The following is a 26385-nucleotide window of genomic DNA, read 5'->3' as shown; positions in this document are numbered from 1 at the left end:
AGTTAGGTGAGTAGACACAAATGGTGTGGTAAGGCAGTTTTGTTTTTTTCAGAAATATTTGAAAAAAATATTTGGGGGGGGGGGGTGTCAATTTAATTTGCAATGGCAAGATATGTGAAAAAGGTTCAGGCTGACCAGAAACATAACATTTTTTTTTGTCAAGCCTAATATGGCTGATGTTTTTTTTTCCAATTCCCGGTAGATTGTTGTGCATTCAATAGCACAAGATACATGTGACACATTGGGGATTTTACTTGCGTCAGATGGCCATAGCGTGTCATTGTTTACAAACAAGTTTATACCCATGAGCCTTTGCGATTTTAGCCTGTGTTGTTATCGTCGCTTGGTACTCGATTCCTGTGCGTGCGCAGATGACAACACTCTCGCTTTAAATTCGTGACAACTCAATGCTAAAAATTCATTTTTCAGCAAGGATAACTGGAGGATACTCAAATGGACTATTAAATCTCAACTATGATGTTACAAAAATATATACCGGGATATTACAAATTATATTTCATAACAATTATTAAAAAAAAAAAGAATTTTACTTTCTGTTATTCTCCCAATGTAAGTCAATAAAGTTATTATTACACACCTTGATTTATTAAGCCATTTGCTTTCATTATTTTGTAAATTATTCAGTGAAAGAATGTCCAGTTAAGATAAACGAGTAGAGAGAGGGGAAACACAAGTTATAGTTTAATTGAGATTAGGACTTTCCTCGCCAGTTACTAAGCATGTAGTTATGGCAATGTATATGTTTTCAGAAAACTGAGATATAGCAGAATACAATCACATATGATTTGTGTTAATATGTACATAGACGGAAAGCTGTTGATAAATAGACATACAACAGACTTTTGCAAACTAAATTAAACCCAATGAATTATACCTTTCTAGAAACTGCATTTAGTATAGATCAAACTCTCCATTCATGCTTAAAAGGCGGTAAACAAACAATATATTTTATACTGTGCAAGTCCATTATCGAATAGGACGTGGCACGGCGACCACCACTCATCAATGCTAGAGTAAATATGCCACTCACCTCATACGTACAATTACTAGATGTTCTACTGGGACACAGGAACAGTAGCCAATGAATAATCACCGATTGGGCAGGGGGCAACAATTGTAAAGTAAAAAGTACACATTATACAAGTGTTCGCCCCAACAGAGGTGGACATACAGTCTTAGCGACCAGAAGAGCTCATTGTCAACCGAGGCGAAGATGAGGATTATTTTGTTTTTCCCAATAATTTGTATTGCTTGTATTAACTAATTTGCAGAGAAATAAAACATTTGTATGAAATTAACTTTTAGATTTTACTCCAAAAAAATGGGTATGCAGTGTTACCTGAAAAACAGAATTTATTTTATCTTGACACATGTATTACTTGACAAAGCTTCAAACTAAATGAAATGAATTATTGTGGGTACCCCTTTGAATATGTTTGAACATGTTTGATAACTTTAAAAAGAAATTGAGGATGATTTATGGGAAAAATAAAGTTTTACCTGAGAAAAGTATTTATATAATTCATCAAAAAGTCTAATATTACAATGAAATTGGTGCCATTTAACTAAATCTGGTATTTGTTAAATGTATTCAGCAAATTTTATGCATTTAAAATATATGGAACAAATTAATGGAACTATAGAAGATGAACACAGTTTTATACCACATGTACACAATCCAATCAATGAAAAAAGTTATTAAATATGACAGACATACTAGAAATTTTATTCTGAAAACTGAGCAAAAACAAAAGAAATGTTGTTAAAGACAGCAAATCTACCATATGATACAAAGCTGTAAAAATGAGCAAAATAGAAATAAATAGAAAACAGTTAATACTGACTCGTCTGCACCAAAAAGTAGATTGATTTCATCAATTTGAAAATGAGAGAAAGCAGTGTTTGAAAGATACTGGTTGGCAAACGTTAAGGCAGAAAACAACAGTGATTCTTCAATGAATAGACATTTCCACAGTTTTTAATAAGACATAGTACTGGCAGCGGAAAGATATCAAATGAAAAAAAAAAACAGCTGCACTATTCAGGGGACAGTAGTAATATCAGCTCCGGAAGCTTTAGTATTGATGTGTACTTTCAAAAAGTACCATCTGTTCAGTATTATAAAGGGGCTTGAGTTGCATTTTTTTTTGTCATTTTTTTCACAAATTTGTAATCTATGTTATAGTGAGCCAAAATTATCCTTGCGGAACTAATTGAACACACATGGAATAAAATGTTATGCATATTGCAAACAATACTTCAACAGCTGGGGAAAAATGAATTTTAGGTCACCCGAAAATTGGTTCCCCGGTTACATGTTATTGTCAAAAATACATGGCATGTCATAAAACTGAACATCATGTGTCCATTCACTTGGGACTGCAAGGGTAATATTGGTAATTAATATTACCGGTACATAGATTAAAAAAACAAATGACCATCATGCCTATTCAACACATATATGTATGTGATTTTATCGTTAAAACCCTAAAATGTCTAAAATGTGATTTAATCACTTAAAGAACATTAGTGATGACAAAGCTGTCTTACAATGTGAAGAACCCTAGTGACATTTAGCCTTCAGGAAAATAAAGTGATTAACAAAAATAAATATAAGAGGAAGTTGTATGGAAAATACTTGTAGTAACATGGAATAACCTTGATGAGTTTATTGATAAGTAAGATATTTCTTGTGTCAGAAACACGCTGTAAAATGAAACAAAGGGTTAGGTCAGACTTTTTTTATTCCTTGTTTCCCCGAGTTTTTATAAGTCAATTTTTTTGAGGGCGAAAAAAAAAAAAAAATTCTTTTTTCCCATTAGATTTGTGTGATTCTCAAAGAATTGTAAGTGAGATCATTGATTGGAGAGAAGAAATGAAATAAAATGTTATTTCATGTATAACGTGGTTGGCAATGTCGCCAATGGTGGCACAATTTTCAGAATTAATGAGGGATTTCTCGGTTTTTGACGACAGAGTTTCAAGGCGTGTCACCACTCCACCGCCGCTATGCTCGCCTAGTAGTCTCAAGCAGCACACAGAGAGGTCAATACCCGAGATTCACTGCCAACCAACGCGCATAAAGTATAGATCTGTGCGAACATGATACTCCCATGAAAATGCAACTTGGATTTGTTAGGGTGGCGGGCGAAAAAAAAAATAAAGATAAAAATAAACTTTTTTAGCAATTTTTTGCACTCACAATTCGATGGGCGCGAGAAATTACGCAGAAATAAAATTTAATTTATTTCATTTTTGGTTCTTGTTCAAAACAAGGGTAATAAAAGTCTGTCCTTACTTTGACTATATTCATCTACTCTGTAGAAGTGACAATTTCAGGTGCATATCTGCAGGAAATTTAGTTTATTCCTTCAAGTGGGAAAACATTTAGAACTGAAAATAAGAATGGTCCCCACACTATAATGGCAGTGAAGTATCAGAAATACAATTAAGATGGCCTTCAATTTAAAGCCTAGGTAGCCATAAGGCTGGGGTGCATTGTACATGATGGCTTCTAAGATCTGTAAAAGTACCCAGGTAGTGATATGAGTTCCATTGTATGCAAGACATGAATGCAGCGATAGTTTTGTGATTGATCATCATAAAATAAAATAAAATAAATGATTGATGTCTGTCTTGATCTATGTGCTACTACTGAAGGTGTACCACTAAGTACATGAGAAAAAGTACAGTAAAATACTTTATTTTCGCTTGGAATCAATTTTCGGTATTTTCCCGGAAGGAATGATTCAGTGAAAATAAAATCCAGCGAAAATACCTTTTTTCCCATATTTTCCATTTAACTCGTCAAAAATCAGTGAAAGTACCGGTAAATTCCCTACAAAACACCCAAAAAGTCTTTTCACCGAAAATTAATTCCAGCTAAAATAAAGTATTTTACAGTTACGTAACCTGTGCTCAATTTTCCACCTATATTCCATCACAAATAACATATTCCATCATACATTGTGTTCATTTAATGATTTCAGTATGAAGACATCCAAAATGTGTGAGGGCGGTGATGAGTTTTCAGACACTGCCTCACAGTCTAGTCCATTTGGATAAGAAAAATTCAAAAAAGCCACCACGTTAAAATATTTAAACAGTTCATAATTTATGCAGACCATATAATTTTTAAAATCTTTAATATTCATAGTCAGTGTTTCTATCATGTTTTCGGATCATCTGTTGCAATGCTAGGGGACTCTAAGAACTCCCTAAGTTCTCTATCAATTTCAGCTTCTTCTTCTGCACTCATGTGTGAGGGAGGTGAGAGGTCAGGTATGAGATCTATTTCATTGTTCCCAGGGGTTGACGTTGTTGTTGTTGTTGTTGTTGTCGGTGGTGTTGCAGCCACAGTGTCGGGTATAGTGACACCCATAGCAGTGCGTACTGATTGACTTGAAACCACTCCTCCAGGACCAGCCTGTTGATATGATACATAAAACGTTAGTTTTCGTCATGAAAATGAAAGGGCGGTGGTCTTTGCAACATTGAGATGGTGACTTTCATTGTCACACAGATCAATGTGAACAAAAAACAAGATTTTAATTTTTTTAGATGATTGTGATGCATCAAAGGTTTCTAAAAGAGTCAGTCAGTATCATGGTAACATGATAACAAAATTAATGTTTGCGCCACTGAGCTGAGTTCATCAGGTTGTTATGAAAATCACTTATTTATCAACCCAAATCTTGCACATGCACCGCCACTTAAACTACTTTAGACAGATTTTATTTTTCATTGACTAGAAATTAATAATCATACAATGACATAAATTCTTTGTTAGGCACAAAATTGCTTTTCTACACACACACACACTCAGACAAACAAATCGACCCCTACTCCCATTGCCACTAAGACTAAGAAGTCAAAGTTGTGATAACTTAATTAATATATCAAGTTCAATCTTACTAACATTTCCCAGAACACTGTCTTATCAGTATAACAGCCGGACATTTTGTAGTCAAAATAAAGCAGGTCATTTCACATGTCACAAAATTTTATGCTGATTATTATTTTTTGGGGATTGATTTCATATTTCCATAACTGACTCCTTCAATTAAACCTCAAAAAAAAGAATATATAAATGAATTGCAGAATAAAATTAAAAAAAAACAACATAGTAACAAACAACATAAACCTGACATCTAACCGATACTTGAACTCCTAGCCCTACAGCACCACATGCCAGTCAATTAAGGAAATGACAAAAAAAAAAAACATAACTGTAGTAACAAATAATTATTTGTACATACCTGTGCTGTTAACTCTTTCAACTGCTGTGCAAGTCTCTCAGCAATCTCGCATTCTTTATCAGATGGACCACTAATATACTGCAAATTTGATGGGGGTTTTTTACTCAACCGTTCATGTTGGGACTTCTCTAAATCTTGTATTAAATCACTGGTCTCATTCAATTTCTCTTGTACACACTTTTCACTCGGCATAACCAGTTCTTCTTTTTCCGTTGACAAGTCTTTTTCTATAGAAATAAGTCACATTTTTCTATGTATATGAAATCAACTCATACAATGTGAAACTTGAACAATACAGGGGGAAAGTGCATTTTGATATTTATTTTTTCAAACCAGTCTTAATTATTTAATGACGGTATATGGGTCTCATATAAATAAAGATGGCGACTTTGACTGTTGCGCAGATCAACGAGTACAAACTGAAACGTTACCAAGCTTTAACTAGGTATTTTCAGGTGATTGAAAGGTATCGAAGGAGTCACCGGTGATAATTACGCAAGTCGCACCCAGGTCAAACCTCATACTTGTGCTTTCAATTAGTAGAAATGCAACGGATTGTGGGAAAATCAATGTTTATCAACACAAATGTCGCGACGACTACCGCCCTTTTAACATTGAAACCTTAGTACTGAGTATGCCCCCTTTTTTCAAAGGGCAATCATTTGTATCAAATCATAGTTTAATTTGCGTATTAATTTACACATTTATTAATTTTGTTAAAATAGATATAATTCACATATCAATAACTTATATATACTGTAAAATACTTTATTTTAGCTGGGATTAAATTTTGCTGAAAGGACTTTTTGGGTGTTTTTGTATGGGATTTATTTTCAATGATTTTTGACATGTTAAATGTAAATTATAGGAAAAAAGGTATATTCACTGGATTTTCTTTTCACTCAATCATTCCTTCAGCGAAAATAGCGAAAATTAATTCCAAGCGAAAAGAAAGTATTTTACAGAATATGTTTCCTTGAAAGTTCAAGCATGGCATATTTCTGTGGCCAAGCATCGTAAAACTGCGGACTTAATTTCCTAACAATGCAGCCATTGCTTCCCATTGTAAGTAAAAATGTGTCTTGTACTGCAATATTGCCATTCCATTTTATTCATGTGATCACAGAAAAGGATGATTTCAAACTTTTCTTGGAATGTTACTAATTACAGAACCGTAAAATCTGTATTAGAAGCTGCATCCCTGATAGAAGACGCACCCACTTTTTTGGAATAATTGAGAACCAACAATTCATCATTTTTCACATGTGTAGATGCTCTAATAGAAGCCACATCCCCTCTGTTGCATTTTACCATTTTAATAGAAGCCGCAGCTTTTAATACAGATTTTACAGTAACATTTAATAAGCAAATGTTTGCTGAACCGATGATTTGCCAGAATTTACATTGGCATAATAGTATATAAGAAGAGGCATGCTAAATAGAATGAGTTTAAGGGGTTAGCATACGTTTAATATGTTTTTTTTCAATATTTTTTTTATTTTAAATTATTGATGGTTATGACAGTATCTATGACTGTGCTTTTATTCTAAACAAAAACTCCATTTTATAAGGCTTATTTGGACGTTTTTTTTTCTATTTCAAAACATTGCCACGTGTGATTGTTTATAAACACCACCAACACAAGCACAACACTTGCATGAAAGTAATCCTAATTGACACTTGATGAAAGATCCGATTGTACATATGGACCCTGACCTAGGCATCAGGCCTCAAAATAAAACATATGAGGCAGGATCAAATTTGTTTTTTAAACTCATCAGAAGTTGCAGTTGTCCCATACTATATGAATACTCAGTTTCATTTGATACTGATCACAGATTTGTGAAATATCGCATTCACAAATCTGCCACAAAGACGGGCGATTGGATAGACAGACAGCACTACAACATAACCACCTGTTGACTGTCAGCAGGAACTAAAAAAGAAATACAGAAATGTAGTAGTGCAAATCAGGTTTTGAAGAATAATTCGCTTACCCATAGATGGGAGAAAAGACATATCAATACCGATATCCGATAACGATTTCAATGCCTCAAAATCTATTTCTGGTAATGGCTCCATTGCATGTTCCTGCTTAATTGTGTTTTCCGTATTGAGTTCTTGACACAGTTCAGATGATTTTTCACTTGGTTCCTCTTTCACAGCTACCCTTTCGACCTATGATATGATTGAGAGAAAAGTAAAACCTTTTGACATGAACCTACAAGTTTGATATGCAATTAGGCCAAAATAAACACAAACTTATGTTGCCCTCAAGTTGGAAAATGGAAAAATTGGGTCGGTCGTTTTTTTTTTTTTTTTTTTTTTTAAGTGACGTGACTTTGCTAAATTTAATAGTTGATCCAGCTTTTGCTGTCATGCACACAGCAAACGTGTTCGCCATGTTCGCTACCGCTGTACACATGTACAAACACACGATGACAAACCCAGAAGTGAGAACAATGACAGCGCTAAAACAATGTGCAAAAGCCGTCGTTTTGTTTGTGACGTAAGCGGATGAGAGTTTTAATATAAAATGTCACGTTTTGTAAATTCAATAAAATTCAATAAAATATATTGTTTTTGATTCAAAATAGAGTTTTTATTTAATTAAGAAAAGGATATTTTATTTTTAATATTGTGCACCAACTATCCGTCGAATCACAAATGTCAAAATGGCCTGAAATGCAAAAGACGTGTTTGCTCTTCAGACTTCATAGTATTCGGAACATGTCAGAGAAATACAGATCAACACGAGATTCAAAGTCGCCACTTATCCCCCCGGGGACCCTTGGGATAAAACAACGGTCCGGGATCGTTTACTTTTAGAGGAAACACTTTTTTACTGCTTAAAATGGTGATTTTTTGATATTCAGGCCTATTTAAAAAACAAAAACAAAAAACAAACAAACCACAACCTGATATTTCATATTTTTCGGTTAGTCGCTGAGTGCAACAAAACAATTTTTTTTGTTTGGCCTTATAATACATGTTCTTACATGAAACAAAACACACAATATCAAAATGATGCATAATCATTATTTCATGTTTTATATATATACTGTAAACTCCTTAATTTTCTCTGTGTCATCGTTTTTAAATTTGCACTCTGAAATGATACTGCAATGAAGAAATGAGTATAGGAAATATGTTAACACACATGAAAGTATAAATATGGGAAATATGTCAAAAATGATACTGAAATGACATATTTGAATTAATGAATATAGGAATATATCAGAAATGATACTGAAATGACATATTTGAATTAATGAATATAGGAATATATCAGAAATGATAATCAAAAGACATATTTGAATTAGTAACTAGAAGGATCCTAAATGGCATATTTAAATGAATGAAAATGGAAATATGTCCAAGATGATACGGAAATGAAATTTTTGAATGAATAAATATGGGAAATATTTTCAAAATGATACTAAAATGACATTTGAATGAATGAATATAAAAATCTGTCCAAAATGATACTGAAATAGATCTAAGCAGATAATCTAAAAATTAGTAACTGGATTTTTTGTCCTTTGTGTTTAAATATATTAGATTATAGACACATTACAAGTTCATTCTATATATCACTATACCATTTGAAACTAAAACTCAAAGTTAGGGTCCCAAGTACACTGTGTCCTAAATGTTTGTTCGCGTTAATTAGCAATCAATAAAACAAACACATGCTGATAGCATCGTTTGTAAATCTTCAGGCTGGTGACAGCACCACTACTCTTCTTTCTGCTCATGATAAGCACCAGTGTAGGTTCCAGTATCTTCTGCAGAAAGTATTGAGCGTTTACTGGGGCCCCTGTGGCACTATGTGAAGCTCAGACAGCCCGGATGCTGACATGGCACCCCACACCATGGTATGGGCACTCAACTTCACCTGCACAGAAGGAGGCAGTTTCTCAGGACTATCGGTATAGACCCGGTCATTTTGACTGTTGGGCGTCAGAAACAAATACAAGGGATACCCGCCGGAGAAATCCAGTTCTCCCTGTCCACTGGGGTCAAGCTGGCATACTTCTTGGCGAAAGACAGCCTCTTCCCTTTCTGAATCTCTGTCAGTCATGGTATTTTAGGCCTCTTGTATGCCCTCAAACCAATTTTCTGGGTCAAATAGCGATAAACAATGCTCTTAGAGCCTTTCTCGTCAATGTTTTTTAGTCTGTGACTCAACCGTCTGCATGACAGTCACTGTCTGCCCTTGGTCTTCCTGATGATGTCCCTGACTCTGGCAGTGAGCACACGAGGACGTCCAGATCGGGGCTCATCTTCAAGGTCTGCACCTTGTTTGTGATGTTTGACCCAGTTCAAAACCCATCGTACAGTCCTTCCCAAGGATGTGGCAACCTGCTCACAGGTTTTGCCTACACTACGAAGGGCAACGATTTGGGCACGGAGCTGGGAAGTTTGTGAAGTCCAGATTTGACTTTGCTCATGATGTGGTCATGTGGGTATCTCTCAAGCCAGTGAGACATACTGATATATTCTGACCATTTTATGCAATCAGCCCACACATAAGACCAAGATGGACAACCAGATGGCTGACCAGGTGGTGTCGAATGTTAGAATAATCGGGGGTAAATGCCTGAACAATAAGGTCCAGGAAGAAGAATTTGAGGTTAACGCAATTCATGTACTTTGATATCATTTAGTAAAAAAAACACAGAGATACAGTGATGTTTGAAATTCTCTGTGTTGTCTTCCTAGTCAGCAACATACTGTCAGTTCAATGCTGAAATATTGTTAGTGCGTGTACCTGTTTATCAGCAACTGTCTCAGTCTCGTTTGCCACCCTGTCATCGTTTTCCTTATCCTCTGTCGTCTTTTTTTCATCTTCTTTCAGCTTTTTCAACTCCTCCTCCTCTTTCTATATTAAAAAAATTGCAACTGGTTAGCCTAATATTAGGGGAGGAAATTGTATTCTCAACAAAATTATGTTTAAAGCCTTCAACATAAATATTATGTGTCCTGTAATAAATAACTTTTATAAATTTTGTATTTGAAAATCCAAAGTTCAAGCCCTGTTTAGAGCAACTAATGGCACAATATTTTTTTTCTGTGGGACAGCCTAGTGAATACACACAAATGCAAATTAACTACAATACCAACAATTATGCAAGACATACAAGTTGGTTCGCTGATTGTTGCTATAACTGACCCAATCCACTACTAAAATGGCAAGTGTGTCCATGACTTTCCTACCTCTTTGAGTTTCTTTAGTGTCTTTGAGTGTTCACCATTTGTCAGATTGTCTAGAAGACCATTAGCTAATGTGACACTATAATCTCCAGTGTCCTTCACAAAAGACTGTAAACTAAACACAACAGTATGTAGATTAAAATGATGGAAGATAGAGACACATGTCTGGATTAACAGTGATATTTTGGCACTAGAAAAAGGAAGCAAAAATAAGTCTTGAAAAAACAAGCCATACATGGCACAGTCCCTGTTAGTTATCAAATTTAAGATACATAGTTTTGTTTATAGTGAAATAGTTGAAACACAAACTTGTCAGAAACATGGATCCAGAAGCTGATGCTTAATTATGATGATTTTTTTAACATGTCCATAATGACAGATATTGCTCTGGAAAAACATTAATCACAACAAAATGGCCACCGGTTGGCCATTTTAAATACATCTATGACATGATGTATAATGAATATATAAAATTTGAACATAATCAGTCAAAGAATGGTAGACATATGGCCCTAGAACCACATTCATTAAAACAAAATGGCTGGCAGTCAGCCATTTTGAATCTGATCTTAAAAACAAGATTACGTGCATCAAGATCCCATGATGCCAATGTATGTACCAAGTTTGAACAAAATCCATCAGTAAACAGCTAAGATCTGGCTCCGGAAAGCCAGAAATGCTTGATTTTAATGATTTTTAGCATTGAACACCAAAGCAAGAAGACAAGACCAGAAAGATCTTATAATTACCTTGCAGCATACTGTATTCCTGTTTGATCACCATACGTAGAAAATAGTAAATCTGAATCTTCTTTACTTATAGTAGCAAAACTAGAATCATAAGTGGGTGCATAGGAACCAAACGGCCCGTACATTAAATAGGATACTGAAAAGTCAAACAAAGATACCAGTGAAGATTTGTGACAATTTCTATATCAAAGAAAGCTTAGAAAGAACTCCCGTGTGCTGAGAGTATTGGAGACACATTAAAAATTAATTCAAAATTAATTAAGCTTGAGATATTGATGGAAACGCAGAAAACTAATTATGCAAATTAGGTAACTAATATGAACAGATTTAAGTGTAAAACTAATAAGGTCTGCACAATGTACCAAGTTTCATTGAAATGTGATTAAAACCAAAAAATTATTAAATATTATGCTAATTAGAGAATTAATATGAACAGATTTTAACCCAAAATTAATCAGGCTGTCTATTGTCCTAGAGCATTTACGTACCAAGTTTTATTCAAATGTGATGATCAATACTTGAGATATCAGTATTAATTATTTAATTATGTTAATTAGGGGATTAAAAAGCATAAATATTTACCAAAAACTAATATGGTGTATAGTCCTAGGTTCATTGAAATGTGATGGGTACTCTTTAAAAGTTTCATTAAAATCCAATGAGTGCAAAGATTCCTTTTTGTGCTTCGCACACGGGAGTCAAAAATTTGCTGTAACCACCGATATCATCACAGAACCGCCATGACTATGAGTAGGGTGACCTACACTGGGAGGTACATATTGTAATACATCACAAAAATATAAACATATGGGTTTGTTCATTTGAGAAATGTTCATTTCCAAGTAATTACTTCCAAAAACACAAAGTTGGGGATATTTACAACTCAATAATTGTGTGAAAAAGAAGTTGCAAAATTGTAATTAACGAAACTAAGAATATTTATGCTTCAAATAATGGGAAGTGGCATTTGGTATAGAAAGGAAGGCGTGCAATGATTGACTCACAATGTAAGTATCTCAAAGTAATCACAAGTAAATGTCTCGTAAATCTCAGGAATACATTGCTGACATAGCTCTACTTCTATAATATATAAATATCATCAAGGATTTCGCATTGAACAAGGCTCCAGTAATTGCTACCGATACAGTACAGAGTTCTCTTCCACACTGCCACTAAAGTTTCTACTGATCAATCCGTCTACATGTAACTCTGCAACTGATCTCCAAGTATCATCACTGATTTCATGAGGCTCCAGTAATAACCGCTGCTTCAGTGAACGAAGAGCCTCCAAATATTGTCACATGTTTGCAGAGATATTGACTGACACACAATCAGGGCTTCAGGGATATTGATATAATTAAGTTGAAACAAATGAATTATTGAAGAAGTAAAGTGTTCTGGGATCAAGCTGTCATACGTACAGAGGCCAAAACAAGTCATACACACTATGAAATATATTCACCACAGGCAAGAACTAGTATAAGTCGATAATTGAAAAACCCTACACTTTATACTGACAGTATATGAACATTACCGGTAAATGTCTGCAAGTAACTGTCATGTACAATAATTCTTTTTGAAAGGGGTTGATTTTGAGCTATAAAATGAAGTCTTTTCCTCATTGGTATAAGGCTGCATTTTACCACCAGTTAAACAAAACCATGTTGGAAGCATTTCTGAACTGGGCTACTCTCAAACATAAATGTTGGAAAGAACAAATATTTTGTGAAAGGAACTGTCTAGCCCAGTGTTCACAGCTACAAAAAGTCACCATGTTGTGAAAATACGTCTCTAGAAAAGTGTTTTAAAGTTGATTCTCGTGAAATCTACTAACCTGGATTAACTTTATTCCTTTTATCTTCTCGAAATCCTGCGATAGAACTAGAGCCTGCTGTTAATTTTCCAACCAGTAAGCCTAAATTAACTGGGTGAACTTCTCCACCTGATTCAACACCACATTCCGGGTTAACTACAGCCAAAGTAGTGGTGCCATCTTTTTGTCTTCGGAGAAAACCGATCTAGAGAAAGGAAATACAAGAATACACTGCCGGTGTTGGCTACTAGTGTTTGACAAATTTGGTCTACTAATACATGTACCACATATGTTATTGTATGTGCATCTTATAAAGCAAATACGATACATTTTACTTTAAAGCGACAATAGCTATAACTATCGACCTTTTTCCATCAAAATTTTTATTTTTAATAAAACATTTCCTGTGTCATTAGTGGACACTTTAATTTGGACACTGAAAGTAGAGCATATATGCCAGATACTGATAAGTATATATACCGATTATACATTAAATGACTTGCAGTGAAAAAAGATGGCTGGCAGGTTGTGTCCAGATTTCCAGAGGGCACCATCTATTTTTGTCCCATTTTGTCAAGCGAACATCTGAGATTACCGGTACAAGGTAACAACTTAACAATGTCAAATACATCGCAATCTTGAGAGGCAAAGCCTATATCGGATGACCTCTCAATAATTTTATTATCATAATTTTCTACGATCTCCATCAAGTGGCCAATTTCAATGAAATGGCGACTACTCGACCCTTAGTTTTCACATCAAAATTTTGTGAGATATTAGACTTAAGTAGGGTCACTTTACCCATGCATCTGAAATAATAATTTGGTAAGATTTGATCATCTTCATGTGGTTATATTCAAACAAAAAAATTGTCAAAATCATTAATATCACATGGATACTGTCACTACAAATTTCCCACCAGGGCAACTGAAACTCAAACTTACCGTACAAACTCAGTAAAAATAATAGTAAGAAATATTAAATTGATTGCAAGGGCCCAAATTAATAATAGCATACAAATGGGAATTATTTTTTTTTGTGAGGGAATTAAAAAAATAATTTTTGATCCTTATTATTAATTTCCATGATTTACAAACATACCAGTAGCGGAATTGGTTTTCATTTTTCAGATTTGATCAAAACAAATATTCAGATTCTCTGACTAGGAAATACTGTCTAAAATAGTTGCAATAAAGGCGCAGCATCTAACAGAGCAACTCTGTTATTTATGTTATTGTACAGAACACTTACTTTACTATTTGGACACCTCCTTGAAAGTTTTTCTTTAGCATGCTGAGCAGCTTGCGTAACTTTATCTACAATTTCCTCTGGTGTAAGACCATCGTCTTCATCCATATTTTCTAGAGGCTCAAATACCTTCTCAATTGCACTGGAGGACAAAATAATTACAAAGCAGTTCAAATAACTAGTATACACAAACATGTACTGAACTACATGATTTATATTGCAAATATTAATGTATACCTGTTCTGATCTTCTGGTTCTTGGTGTAAGATAGGAACCTCTTCATTTTCAACAATATCAATATCCATAGCACTATCATCGGTGGATGGTTCTTCCCGTTTCGGTCTTTTAATTTTAATAGAAGTAGTAATTGGATGATCATCATCATCAATTTCAAAACCCATAGCACGCTTCAGTGGTATAATTCGCTCCTGCATTGCGAGAAGGTAAAACACAAGACATATTGATACGAGACAAGTGTTTTTTTTACTGTTCATAAGTTTGAAAAAATACAACATGAGTATCACTGTGAATATTTTTACTGCACTCACTTGTGTCTACTGACAGGTCTTGTTGTTTCATCAGTAAATATTTCATGTTTGAGGCTAGCCTCACAAGTATAATAACTATTCTACAATCATAATATAATTGACACAATTTGGATTTTTATGCAGGATTCCCAAGTGGTGTCCACACATGTACTGTAAAACATGTTGCAAATGATATGCAAATTTAGTTAATGTTGTAAAAATGACGTAATAGCGAAATGTTGATTTAGCGAATCTCTCTTGTCATTGTTTATTTCCTGTTTTCACAATACTTGTCTGTTGCGTGCCAAAACAAATGCGCAGTTATCACCTCCATAAAAACTGCCAAGTGTAATTAGGAAGCGCCCCAGATTTTTATGTTCCGGATTACTGTATACAAATCCCTAAGCCTTGACCATTTTGAATTTATAATAAAGTCATTAGCGACATCTTGAATTAGCGAATCAGTTCTCTCGCTAAAAAGACATGCTCGCGAAAAAGACATGTTTTACAGTATGTTGACACTGACGACATGATGAACCACAACGCCTGATAATTGAATATACATGCTTGAAACTTCAGTACCAATTCAGTATCTACTCAGTCAATATCTATATTCTTAGGTTTGAAGACAATCCAGATGGAAGGTTTTGTGCTCTGACCCACTGACAAGCCACTATCATGATAATGTATAAATTTTCTCCCACATGGAACATAAGAGAAGACATTTTCCTACCTTACTCATAATTTTTAATCCATAATTCAATAATTTTTTGGCAACTTTATAGTAGATAGTTTCAGGTCTGTTATACAGCATAGCATTATCGCACATAAGTTTCATATCAGCCTGCAAAATTCAACATGATTTTATAAGCAGTGACAAACACTGGCAACAATGGATTATATTTCCTAACATGGTACTACCGGTATCTTAAACAGATATGTATTCTAATTCTGGCTGAAATCATAGGCACTGAATAATACTTATAGAGTAACGCAGCCATATGGCAATCCACAATACAGAAATGTACATTGCTAGATTTAAAAACTATTGAACACATGTGAACACAGAGATTTTATTTTGATACACCCAGTACCATATTATCTGTAAAATCCTGAACAGAGATAAAAACACACTTTTAAATTGCTTGAAAACCAGAATTTTAGATAAATGCATTATGGTACATTTTTTGGAACTACTTTTATACTGACAAAATGCTTAGTCAACCCATCCTGCCAGAACAGTTTTGACATTGTGTGAAAAATTCAAACAAAGAAATTGGTGAATTATTTATTAACAGAATAAATGGTATCCACATTATAATCACCGCATCACCCCTAGATTGTACATCTACATAAGCCTCACTAATATTTCCTTTAATAATTTTTGTGTAGGAAGTTAAAAAAAAAAAAAAGAGTGTGTCAGCATAAAAACATTAATCCCAATATTCTAGCTGCTGCTGGTAGTTATTCATTGATAATAAAACGGTTTTCGATTGGTCTCATACAGCTGGTAAATAACAGATGGGAGTAAATATTGCTGGAGGGCAAGTCAGCTACAGTGTAAATAAAAGATGTATAATACTCATGTACAGTCAAACCTGTCTATAGCGGCCACCCAAGGGACTTTGAAATTTTGGCCTTTATAGACAGGTGGGCCTTTCTATACAGGTTCACTAATTTATTCATGAATATTAATTAGGCACTGAATGTATTAAAACGGATCTCGCAACCCCATTTGAAACACTATTACACTACTGTACACAGTATCCAAACACTTTATTACAAATAAAAATGTTGATTTTAAATTGTATTATGTAAACTAAAATCGATCATTGCACAATAATGAGTAGTATGAAAATTATTTGAAGATTTGTACAGTACAGTTGATGTTCAGCAGCAGTTTGAGTCTCATTTCCTACTAAAGAAATCACTCAGCTTTCTTTGCTTAGCTGTTCTGAATTTCTTTGTTTCTTTAAATATCTATTGTGTCTGGTAACTGTTCTAATAAATCGGAATGTTTCTGGGCTATAGCAAATTCTTTCAAGGAGAAGGAAGAGGGACAGTTAGCAGTGCTTTATTGATCTCTACAACGTTACGTATACGGAAAGAACACCTATCTATTGTATCCTTCCAGTTACATGTACGTGACAACTTGAAAGTTTCCTCCCAAATCACAATTCCCTTAACATTTCGTTATTTGTTTTTCAAAAATCTTCTCGACCTACCTCACTTACGAAATGGTTGATCCCTAATCAAAACATTACTTTGCGCAATCGAAATCTGTGCGACTTCCATGTTATTGTACTGGTGCAACAATAGAAACATGTGAAATATGCCTGGCCACTTTGACCGGCCATGGAGGTAATAATGGGCCGGCGAACTGGGGTCAATTTAACATCATTGTTTAAAAGCATCTATTGTTACATGTACCGAGGCAGTAGCGACCGAAAAAAAATTGTTGAACGAATTTAGTTTAGACAACGAGACGGATACTGCACACACATTCCCTCGCAGTGATCGATACACACTGACGCAGGGCTAACAGAAACGACTCTACTTTTTGACCCGAGTTATCATAACCCCGGAAGAACAAGAACTCACATGCGCAAGGCTAATTAGCATAATTTATTTGGATGGATAAACAGGCATGGCTGTTGTGTTGATTTTTTTACTTTTTGCTATCAGTTCCAGTTACATGCGTATTTATCGGTATTTATAGGAGTTCAAAGTGAATAAATATCGATACTAAATAACAAGTGAGCTGTTATGTTTTTTTTGTTGGTAATCAATTTGATCGGGGATTTACCGTCGGCATTCCGATTCACCCCAGCCACATGCATAGGGACCGTGACTGTGTCCCGGCGACTCACACAACTTTTGCGGGTCGTCATCATTGTGATTGCTCGATTCATTAATTGAACAAAATTGTAAGTTATTCCAATGTATACATATTTCAACAAAACATTAATGACAGCATGTTTTTTTATCAAGACACTTTCAAATTCGTAATTATGTTTTTGGCGTTCCATAGCCATCGGTACGGTGTGCTTGCCGTGGTAAACTGAATTATAAACAAGAATAAAACATAATTGCCGAAGCCATCGGTTGAATGAAAGGTGTGAAAACGTGCTAACTTTGTCCTTTGTGAGCTTATTCGTTGTCTGAGGTGGAAGGCAGTAGTCCGCAAGACATCCGGGATCTATGTCCGTTATATGCAGTTCAACTGATCACTGCGGCCGCTGAAGCGTGGCCGTTGGCCGCGTTAGGCAGGTGGCCGCTGTAAACAGGGTACTTTACATGTAAAATTCGTAGGGACTGTTCGGTTGTGACCGCTATAGGCAGGTGGCCGCTATATCCAGGTGGCCGTTAACACAGGTTTGACTGTACAAGTCAACAACACAATGCCAACTGAACATTGATTGTGTGCAGTTAGGACTCAAAAGATCAATTCAAGTCAAGAAGTATAATTAAAATGACTGACCTTATATGACTCAATACTATGATACTCGTCATTGTCTAGTCGTTGCTGCATTGTACTAAAGTCCATAGCATGTTGTACGATGCTGGAATACCCCGGAGCTATTATATCAGTTACCGGCCATGCAAAGAATTGATTTGGGTCTTTTCTTTGCAACTGACGATGTATTACCTCAAGAATCTTTTTCAGCGGTGTTGTTTCTGGCTCTGAAAAAGTACATCCGGTTGAATTATTTGCAATGTAAGAGACACTGGCAGCTAATACATTGCATTTTCATTGTAAATATGCCCAAAGTTAGCTTGGTTGGGTCATCTGAATCATCTCAGAGGCATATTCAAATATTCGTCAGATCCATGTAATATTATATATATATTTTGTATGTGTGATACCACAGTGTGTGTAATACATTTACATGATGTGTACTGTTCTGACACACTAATGAACATGTAGATGACCACTCTTCCCCTACCCCTCTCGTTTTCAGTATACGTGTATTCAAATTTAAGGCATCACTTTTTGAACATTTCAATCTTTCCTGACACCTAAATTACGTGTAGAGTAGAGTAGAGTAGGCTATTCATAATCGCTAACACCTATTCAAGAACACAACATATTATGAATGGGTGAATGGGTGTCAATGAGCTGCTCTCACTGTGAAAAGTGTTAAATACTTCCTTGATGATAATGTTCATGTTTGTTTTTATTTGAAACTTTAAGCCAAATAAAAGCCAATGCATATTAAATTAAAATCACTGAGTTTATTTTTTTATCACATAAGAATACAGACAATTTTTGTTTCTGACTGTAAACCTTTCAATTGTTTTAAATGCCGATTTAAGAATCGAATCACGGCCTGTTTGATGTGGGGTGCTGTTAACATTAACAAAGTCATATATTTACCTTTTTCTTTCTCTCTACATAGCCTGTTTGGTAAGAACCTTCTTTCTGGTAGTGGGCTAATAAATGGCTTCTTCCTTGGAGGGGAGGCAATCCTGTCAATGTGACCAAACCCAACATCTTCAATTTCTCTTTCACGTTTCTTACTTGATTTGTCCTTCAAATAACAAGAATTGGGAATTGAGATCAATTGATTAAGATCAGTTTCACTTATGTACATTTGTTTGTGTGGGAATCATAGATATCTATGACCCTAAATTATTGTCACATTCCAAAGCAGAAAGCTGAGATATAAAATTCCTGACAGGTCATTTACTGAATGCCACTTCAACTGCTCTGTTTTGGTAGAAGCAAATAGTCAGAATAATACCAGTCACAATCCACTAAATTAACTCACCCTTTTTTCATGATGTCTGTGCTTTTCATGTTTTTCATGCGACTTTTTCTTCTTTTTTTTCTTTGAACTTTTATGATGATGTTCTTTATTATAGATCGGTTCTTCAGTAAACTTTTCATCAGCAAAGTCTACTACTTCCTGACTTGGATTACCAACCCTCAGTACTAATTTGAGAGGTTTCTCTGGAAACAAATACAAGCAATTTGTAATTTGGTGTTGTACAGCAACACATGTGGTTTGCACATGTGAATCAGTGATCTCTACTAGTCACGTGTCAGTGGTGATGTTTCAGCATGAAAGAACATAACATTCTGTGCATTCTCCAAATATCAGAGACTATCGAATTGATTACAAAGAATGCCAGCGTTGGTTACTTGGCTGACCAGTTACCATGTACTGAGAAACAGGAAATGAAGAGCAGCATCATATGGTCAGCATAATTTTGGATGCTAGCGAGATCATTCTGCCAACATTATTCATGAATAAGGTTTAAAAAGACATCCTTTCAAGCTGGAACATGCATGAACAAATGACCTCTTAGAAGCTGAGGTGAATTATAAAGAGTGGCAGAAGAACATATTGCAATGACTCACCACACCCATAATTACTCTACCCTGCATGAAAATTCAACAAAGCCTATTTTGTCTTTCCATACAATGTACTAGTTGATTAATAAAATTACAGAGCAGTGCTTTTTAGAAATATTGGTTCCGTCCATACTGGGGAGGAAGTTTAGCTCCTTGATTCCCTTAAAATGACATTACTAAAACTTTAGATAAGGTGATTACTGGTAGTCGTTTATTTCATTTGTTCTGATAGAATTCTTCTTTGGGATTCACAACAAATGTTAATGACTCAAAGACAGTTAGAAATAATACAGAACTTTACAGTTATGGCTTAAAACATCTACACATGTACATTTGATCATTTTCACATGCTGAGAACCAGTCTATGATTAGATAAGTTTTATCATTGTAAATACAATTGTTCCATTCATAGTAAATTGACTCAATTGTGATCACAGAAACTCCACAGTTCCCCCCCCCCGATACAGATTATGAGACTATGAAACTGATTCAACTGAATAAAGTTGTCCCATTTATACCTCCAAGCAATGTTTATGGGCAAAGTTAAAATGTCCAATTGTTGCAACATTTAATTGACACCTGTTAAACACGCATTCTTATGTAAACACAGTTATCAAACAAATAAGGTGTATCATAGTTTGTAGAATAATAACAATAGTACAGACCTCATTAATTTAAAAGGGAAAACAAGTAAATGTAAGAATCAACTGACATTTGTCAGACTGTTATACACCTCAGAAGTAAACACTTCCAATAGTATACAACTTTTGAAAAAAAAAATCTCATACAAAATGTATTATCATATATAATTATAACGTTCTTTTACATGCGTGTAAATAATAATAAACAATATCTAAAGATGATCAATACTAATAAATTTGACACGTCTAATTAAAAAATTTCACACACTGCTTACACTACTGAAACGTTATTCCGATCGTCGCAAATTTCGGAAAGTCTGCATTCACACCGGCGTGATGGGACTATGTTTACAGTTCATCCCGTGTGTATACTATACAATAGTACATGATACAGAAGTTAATTAAACGCCGTTAAAATTATTTCCTGGTTCACACACAATCATAATAGGATTTGATCTGGAAAATCCGAAACAAAAATCATCTTTTTTCGTAACAGAGAGGCGCCCGTCATGACCTTTTTAAAAACCGTTCGTCCGCTCGTTCGTCTGCAGTGTATACAAACGTGCATGAACTCAGCACCCAACACATCGACAACAACAAAGAACACGACCGATCTACTCACCTTCATAGCATCTTTTCTCGGACTTATGGTGTTTCTTGTGCTTCTTTCCCATTTTCCGGTAACGATCGAACTAATCCGCTGGAATTAAATAACAACAGTTCGATAAATATGTGACGAAGAAAGATGATTTATCGTAAAATCCTCGGGAAAGCCTTTCAGCTAAAAATCCTGCAAGTCGCCATTTTGAAGATATGCAAATGTCATACGATGTTTTACGGCTGATACCCTACACTAAAGTAACTATTAGAAAGGAGTCAAAGGACACACCTGTATTCGGTCTTATTTTTAATTATACACAAATTCATTAAACAGTCAATGCTTTTGATTAATTTGAATATATCAGTAAAGCGCTGAGATAATTAAAACAAAAGTAATACTGACCACATACAATAATTAATTGTAGCAATCGAAACATACAGTTCAACTTATATGGCTATACCCACAATGCCCCTGTGTTGGTTTTAAAATGGCGGACAATTTAAAATGTGTCTTCGTCAGCAAAACAGCACAGTTTCAAACTATAACAATAATGACTCAATATTGTTAATTATATTATTGGATCAGTGGAAGAATATTGTATTGTATTTGGCAGAACAATCGGCACTGTGCATATGTTCGTTTGAGGATAAGTCTATTCAAACAGCGAGATTTGTTTTTAAATTTAATTCCGGAGTGGTGTCATCTCGCGAAAGATGGAAGTTGGCGATTTAGAAAATGCGTTACCAGATTATGTTGAACCAAGTGTACATGTGGAGATTTGTCAAAATCCCTGTAGGTATGTCATACGGTCTGTCAAGGCCATTCAATGTGTTAAGTATGCCCCCTCCCAAAGTTCCTACCACAACATCCCCGTAAGCTCTACTGTAGTGTACGTCCGGCTGAATACTACTCGGTCATATTTATGTTATTCGCAGAATTGATTTACATAGTACATCATCAATTCTTTTATCAATAGATTTAATTTTATGTCTGGCATAATCATGCATGATTATTGTCAGTATTGATGTAGATAATTTTCAGTAATATACCCTGATAGAGGGACTGTGATAAAACCATGGACGTACTACCACTACTGTTGGTAACAAGAGAAGTCGGCCAGCAGGAGAAGTCGGCCAGCAAAACAACGGAGAAGTCGGCCAGTGCGAGAAGTCGGCCAGTGAGCATCGGAGAAGTCGGTCATTACGTACATATATGTTTCGTGCGTCAAGTACAAAAGTGAGGAGTCGGCCATTTCGGTACAGACTTCGTTCGTACATAATGACTACAAACATTGTTTTTCATGTGTCAAGTACGAAAGTGAGAAGTTGGCCAGTACAGTATAGACGTAAGTCAGAAGTCGGTTTTTACAGTACAGATTGCGTTCGTACACTTTGATTACGGAAAATGTGTTTTCGTGCGTCACGTACTATTAAAAAAATGTGAGTAAGTGAGAAGTCAGCTATTACATTACAGACTAGGAATTCAATGTATTTAATTGTTATTTTAACCATATCCGTCTCCCAGGAGACGCGATTGTGTCTTGAATAAACTAAACTTAATTGACAGTTAGTGAATAACATGTCTTTCTATTTACAGTGTACTGAAGGGATTTCAGAGTGAATGCATCGGACTGAAAATGTTTTTCTTGTTTGTGTTTAATAAAGATTCAGTTGTGTTGTGTTTTTGACGAGCTTTAGCGGCAGTCCACTCTGACAGTAACCTGCGTCGTACCGCAAAGCACATTGTTCAATCTGGAGCTAAATAAATGAACATCCAATGTACATTGTATTGTAAAACCAAAGTCCGGTTCATACCCGTCTGATTTAGTCTGTTATTCTATTTAATAAAGATTGAGCAACATTTGAGCGCTATTATTTTGTGTATGCCAAGTACATGACCCCACAGGATGTATGTCAGCAAGCATCACACCGACCCGATTAACATCTATTGTCCAAGGTGATAACTGCCGATGTTTTTACAGACAAATTGCGTTTCTTTTATTATAAAAACACCAACAAAGATTACACTGCTATTGAAGGTGTACAAAGGCCACGGATAATCGGACTATGCTTCGTATTTATTAACCACGGGGAAATCCATTTTTTGTATTTGATTGACTAATCGGTCTTTAAGGTACAGACTACATTCGTAGGCGTTGAGTATATACAAAATATTTATCGAACGTCAAGTACGGATTTCAAAATATAAATCTCCATGGTATATCTCTGTTCACCGCACATACATTTTTTCCCTAAATTGCCGACATTTCGTCGTACCATGGAGGTAGAAAAGAGAAGGACTCCTTCTCTTTTCTACCTCCATGGTCGTACATAAACTAAAATTATCAAGTGCGCTAAATTATAATTACCATGTTAGTACCGTAAGCACAGTTTATTTTGTCCTTTATGTAATGTTTATTTGAAGGCTTCATATTGAACGTCGATCAACCATACCTGATACATTCCCTGTGTAACTTACATATAGAACACTTTTCGAGATGTTTACAGCGTCTGCAGCGCAATGGTATACAGTCAAACCATGGAGGTAGAAAAGAGATACCTCCATGGTCAAACACAATAAAATGACAGGTTCAAATCCAGGTCTGTATGACGTCAGAGACGTGAATATTTATTCTAAGTGCCGGTGGTGGCGTAAAATCTGGACGTAAAATATATCTTATCCATAGGACTGGTTCGATCCTCCATTAACAGATCAAACAATAGTTGGATGTGTTTAAGTGTTTCATTATACCTCCAGAATTGTTGTAATTGTGACACCACTTAACCATTTTTCCATTGTACTAGCTGTTAATATTTGAACTTGCCGACTTGATAATGCGTTGCTCTTACGGCCATATCGTTTATCATCGCAACTCGATTACCTTTATGTTATGTACTTTTCATGTTTTAAAATAAACTTAAATGCTGACTCATAAATTTCTCTAGTGCTTTTTTTTCAGCGCCGTTTACTTTCGTTTATCATCGCAACTCGATTACCTTTATGTTATGTACTTTTCATGTTTTAAAATAAACTTAAATGCTGACTAATAAATTTCTCTAGTGTTTTTTTTTTTTCAGCGCCGTTTACTTTCGTTTATCATCGCAACTCGATTACCTTTATGTTATGTACTTTTCATGTTTTAAAATAAACTTAAATGCTGACTAATAAATTTCTCTAGTGTTTTTTTTTTCAGCGCCGTTTACTTTCGTTTATCATCGCGACTAATAAATTTCTCTACGTCTATGTTATATATCTTATCGAAATTCCATTAGCATTTATAATATGTAATGTGTATTTCAGGTTTTGACTATTTAGATTTTTGTTGTAATATCAGTTACGTTTACGTTATATATTTTTCGTTGTTCTAAATAAACTATTTTGAATAATTCTATCACTTTGAAACGTCTCTAGTTTTTTTATTGGCATTTTCTGGCAACGGAACTAGGCTACTTTTATGTGATGTATTTTTACTGTTTGGAAATAAACTATGGAATGCTTGACTTTAAAATGTTTCCAGTTTGATTTTATAAATAATTGTCATCCAACATCCGTAAAAAACAGAAATAAATAAGTATCTGTGATCCGTAGTCTAGACTCAAGCCAACGTCTCCATTTCCACATGATGTGTCAGTTGGCGGCGAGATGACTGTAAGTTCATATCACTTGTTTGGATGTAGTACCTAAGACAAAGCATTGTAATCCAGCAATAATCGCTTAACATTTTGGAAGAAAAATACATCTATTTTATGAAACACCGTATATGTACTTAGAAAATGTTGTTAGTTGCCATTTATTAAACCATGGATCTAAAAAATAGTTCCATGATTAAACGTACATTATACGTAACGAAGACGGCAAATACATTTTTTTGTTCACGTTAAAATGAATATAATTGATGTGTATAATAAATGGCAACAAATGACGTTTTCTAATGTACATCATTTCATAAAATCATACGGCAGTTCAAACAGTTGAGTTGACGTGAACTTACATAACAACTATGAAAGTAGCGCACATCACGAGTAGCAGTTCAAATACGCAGTTCAAGCACTTCCATTGTGATGCATAACTTCACACTTTCGCACCCTCGGCAAGTTCAAATATTAACAGTTTAGACAATGAGTATAGTTGTGATTAAACACGACATTATTTGTTCCTTTTAGATAAATCATTGTCATTGTTATGTATTCTGTGCAAAACGAAAAGACTTATATTTTATGCACAAAACATAATTAGTTCTTTCTGGCTAAATAACTATGACCTTACAGGTAATCTTCCCTCACTGAACTTCCGTTTTGCCATAAGGTTTTACTGAAAGAGAAAATCAAACATTGTTCTAGTAATCACCATGCACCGACACATTGCCACCCCCGTGAAAAGGGTGGTAAAGCCAGGCTATCCACGTAACAATATGGCCGCCGGCACGTTCTCTCAACTACAGGTTCGCATTGTTTATTATTCATGGCACACATGTGTGTCACTGCAAGATTTCGTTTTAAAAAAATGAAGATCCAATGATAACGTATGAGTAACAAATATCTGTCAAAAGTTTCTAATAAGTATTTCAATGCGATCACCCTGAATGAGTCCCAAAACTGCCATGTATCGGCGAATGGTCAATATTTTTGCTTGTCGAATGCTGTGATGTAGGGGTCGCCTGGTACCCAACAGCCCTACATGCAGTGGTTGTACTATTATAGTAGGTAGCCTATATGAACTCATCAATTTGCTCTGTAGCTTACGAACATAGATTTGTACAGTCTCCCTGCCTATTAGTAGAGTTGAAGTGGCCGACTTCTCCGCCCGGCCGACTTGGTGACTGGCCGACTTCTCCTGCAGGCCGACTTGGCGATTGGCCGACTTCTCTCGTATTCCTACTGTTAGTATGTCCATGATAAAACCACAGGGAGCCCAGGAACTACTGTAAAGAGGGTAATTATTCACCGTGTTT

General features: G+C 35.1%; 2 protein-coding genes across 2 annotated transcripts in view; one reads left to right on the top strand and one right to left on the bottom strand.

Moving 5' to 3' along the window:
• Positions 1 to 1716: 1716 nt before the first annotated feature.
• Positions 1717 to 22265, bottom strand: LOC100377402 (bromodomain-containing protein 7-like). The gene is made up of 15 exons (XM_006825074.3): positions 22179 to 22265; positions 21456 to 21533; positions 19606 to 19787; positions 19212 to 19365; positions 18315 to 18517; positions 15567 to 15677; positions 14544 to 14734; positions 14310 to 14448; positions 13080 to 13263; positions 11246 to 11381; positions 10500 to 10611; positions 10054 to 10164; positions 7277 to 7457; positions 5280 to 5506; positions 1717 to 4447 (listed from the first exon to the last, which is right to left on the bottom strand). The coding sequence occupies exons 2-15, from the start codon at positions 21505 to 21507 to the stop codon at positions 4190 to 4192; spliced, it is 2241 nt and encodes a 746-aa protein (XP_006825137.1). The 5' UTR covers positions 21508 to 21533; positions 22179 to 22265; the 3' UTR covers positions 1717 to 4189.
• Positions 21903 to 26385, top strand: part of LOC100377253 (pachytene checkpoint protein 2 homolog) — an 18365-nt gene continuing 13882 nt past the window's right edge. The window contains exon 1 of the mRNA XM_085500258.1: positions 21903 to 22230. Coding sequence (XP_085356384.1) covers positions 22148 to 22230 — 83 coding nt within the window. The 5' untranslated portion in view covers positions 21903 to 22147. The remainder of the gene's footprint in view (positions 22231 to 26385) is intronic.

Source organism: Saccoglossus kowalevskii, chromosome 6 (assembly GCF_978046115.1).
Source record: "Saccoglossus kowalevskii chromosome 6, keSacKowa6.1, whole genome shotgun sequence".
NCBI classification, from domain to species: domain Eukaryota; kingdom Metazoa; phylum Hemichordata; class Enteropneusta; family Harrimaniidae; genus Saccoglossus; species Saccoglossus kowalevskii.
The sequence above is the reverse complement of the archived record's forward strand: the minus strand, read 5'-3'. Positions and strand labels throughout refer to the sequence as shown.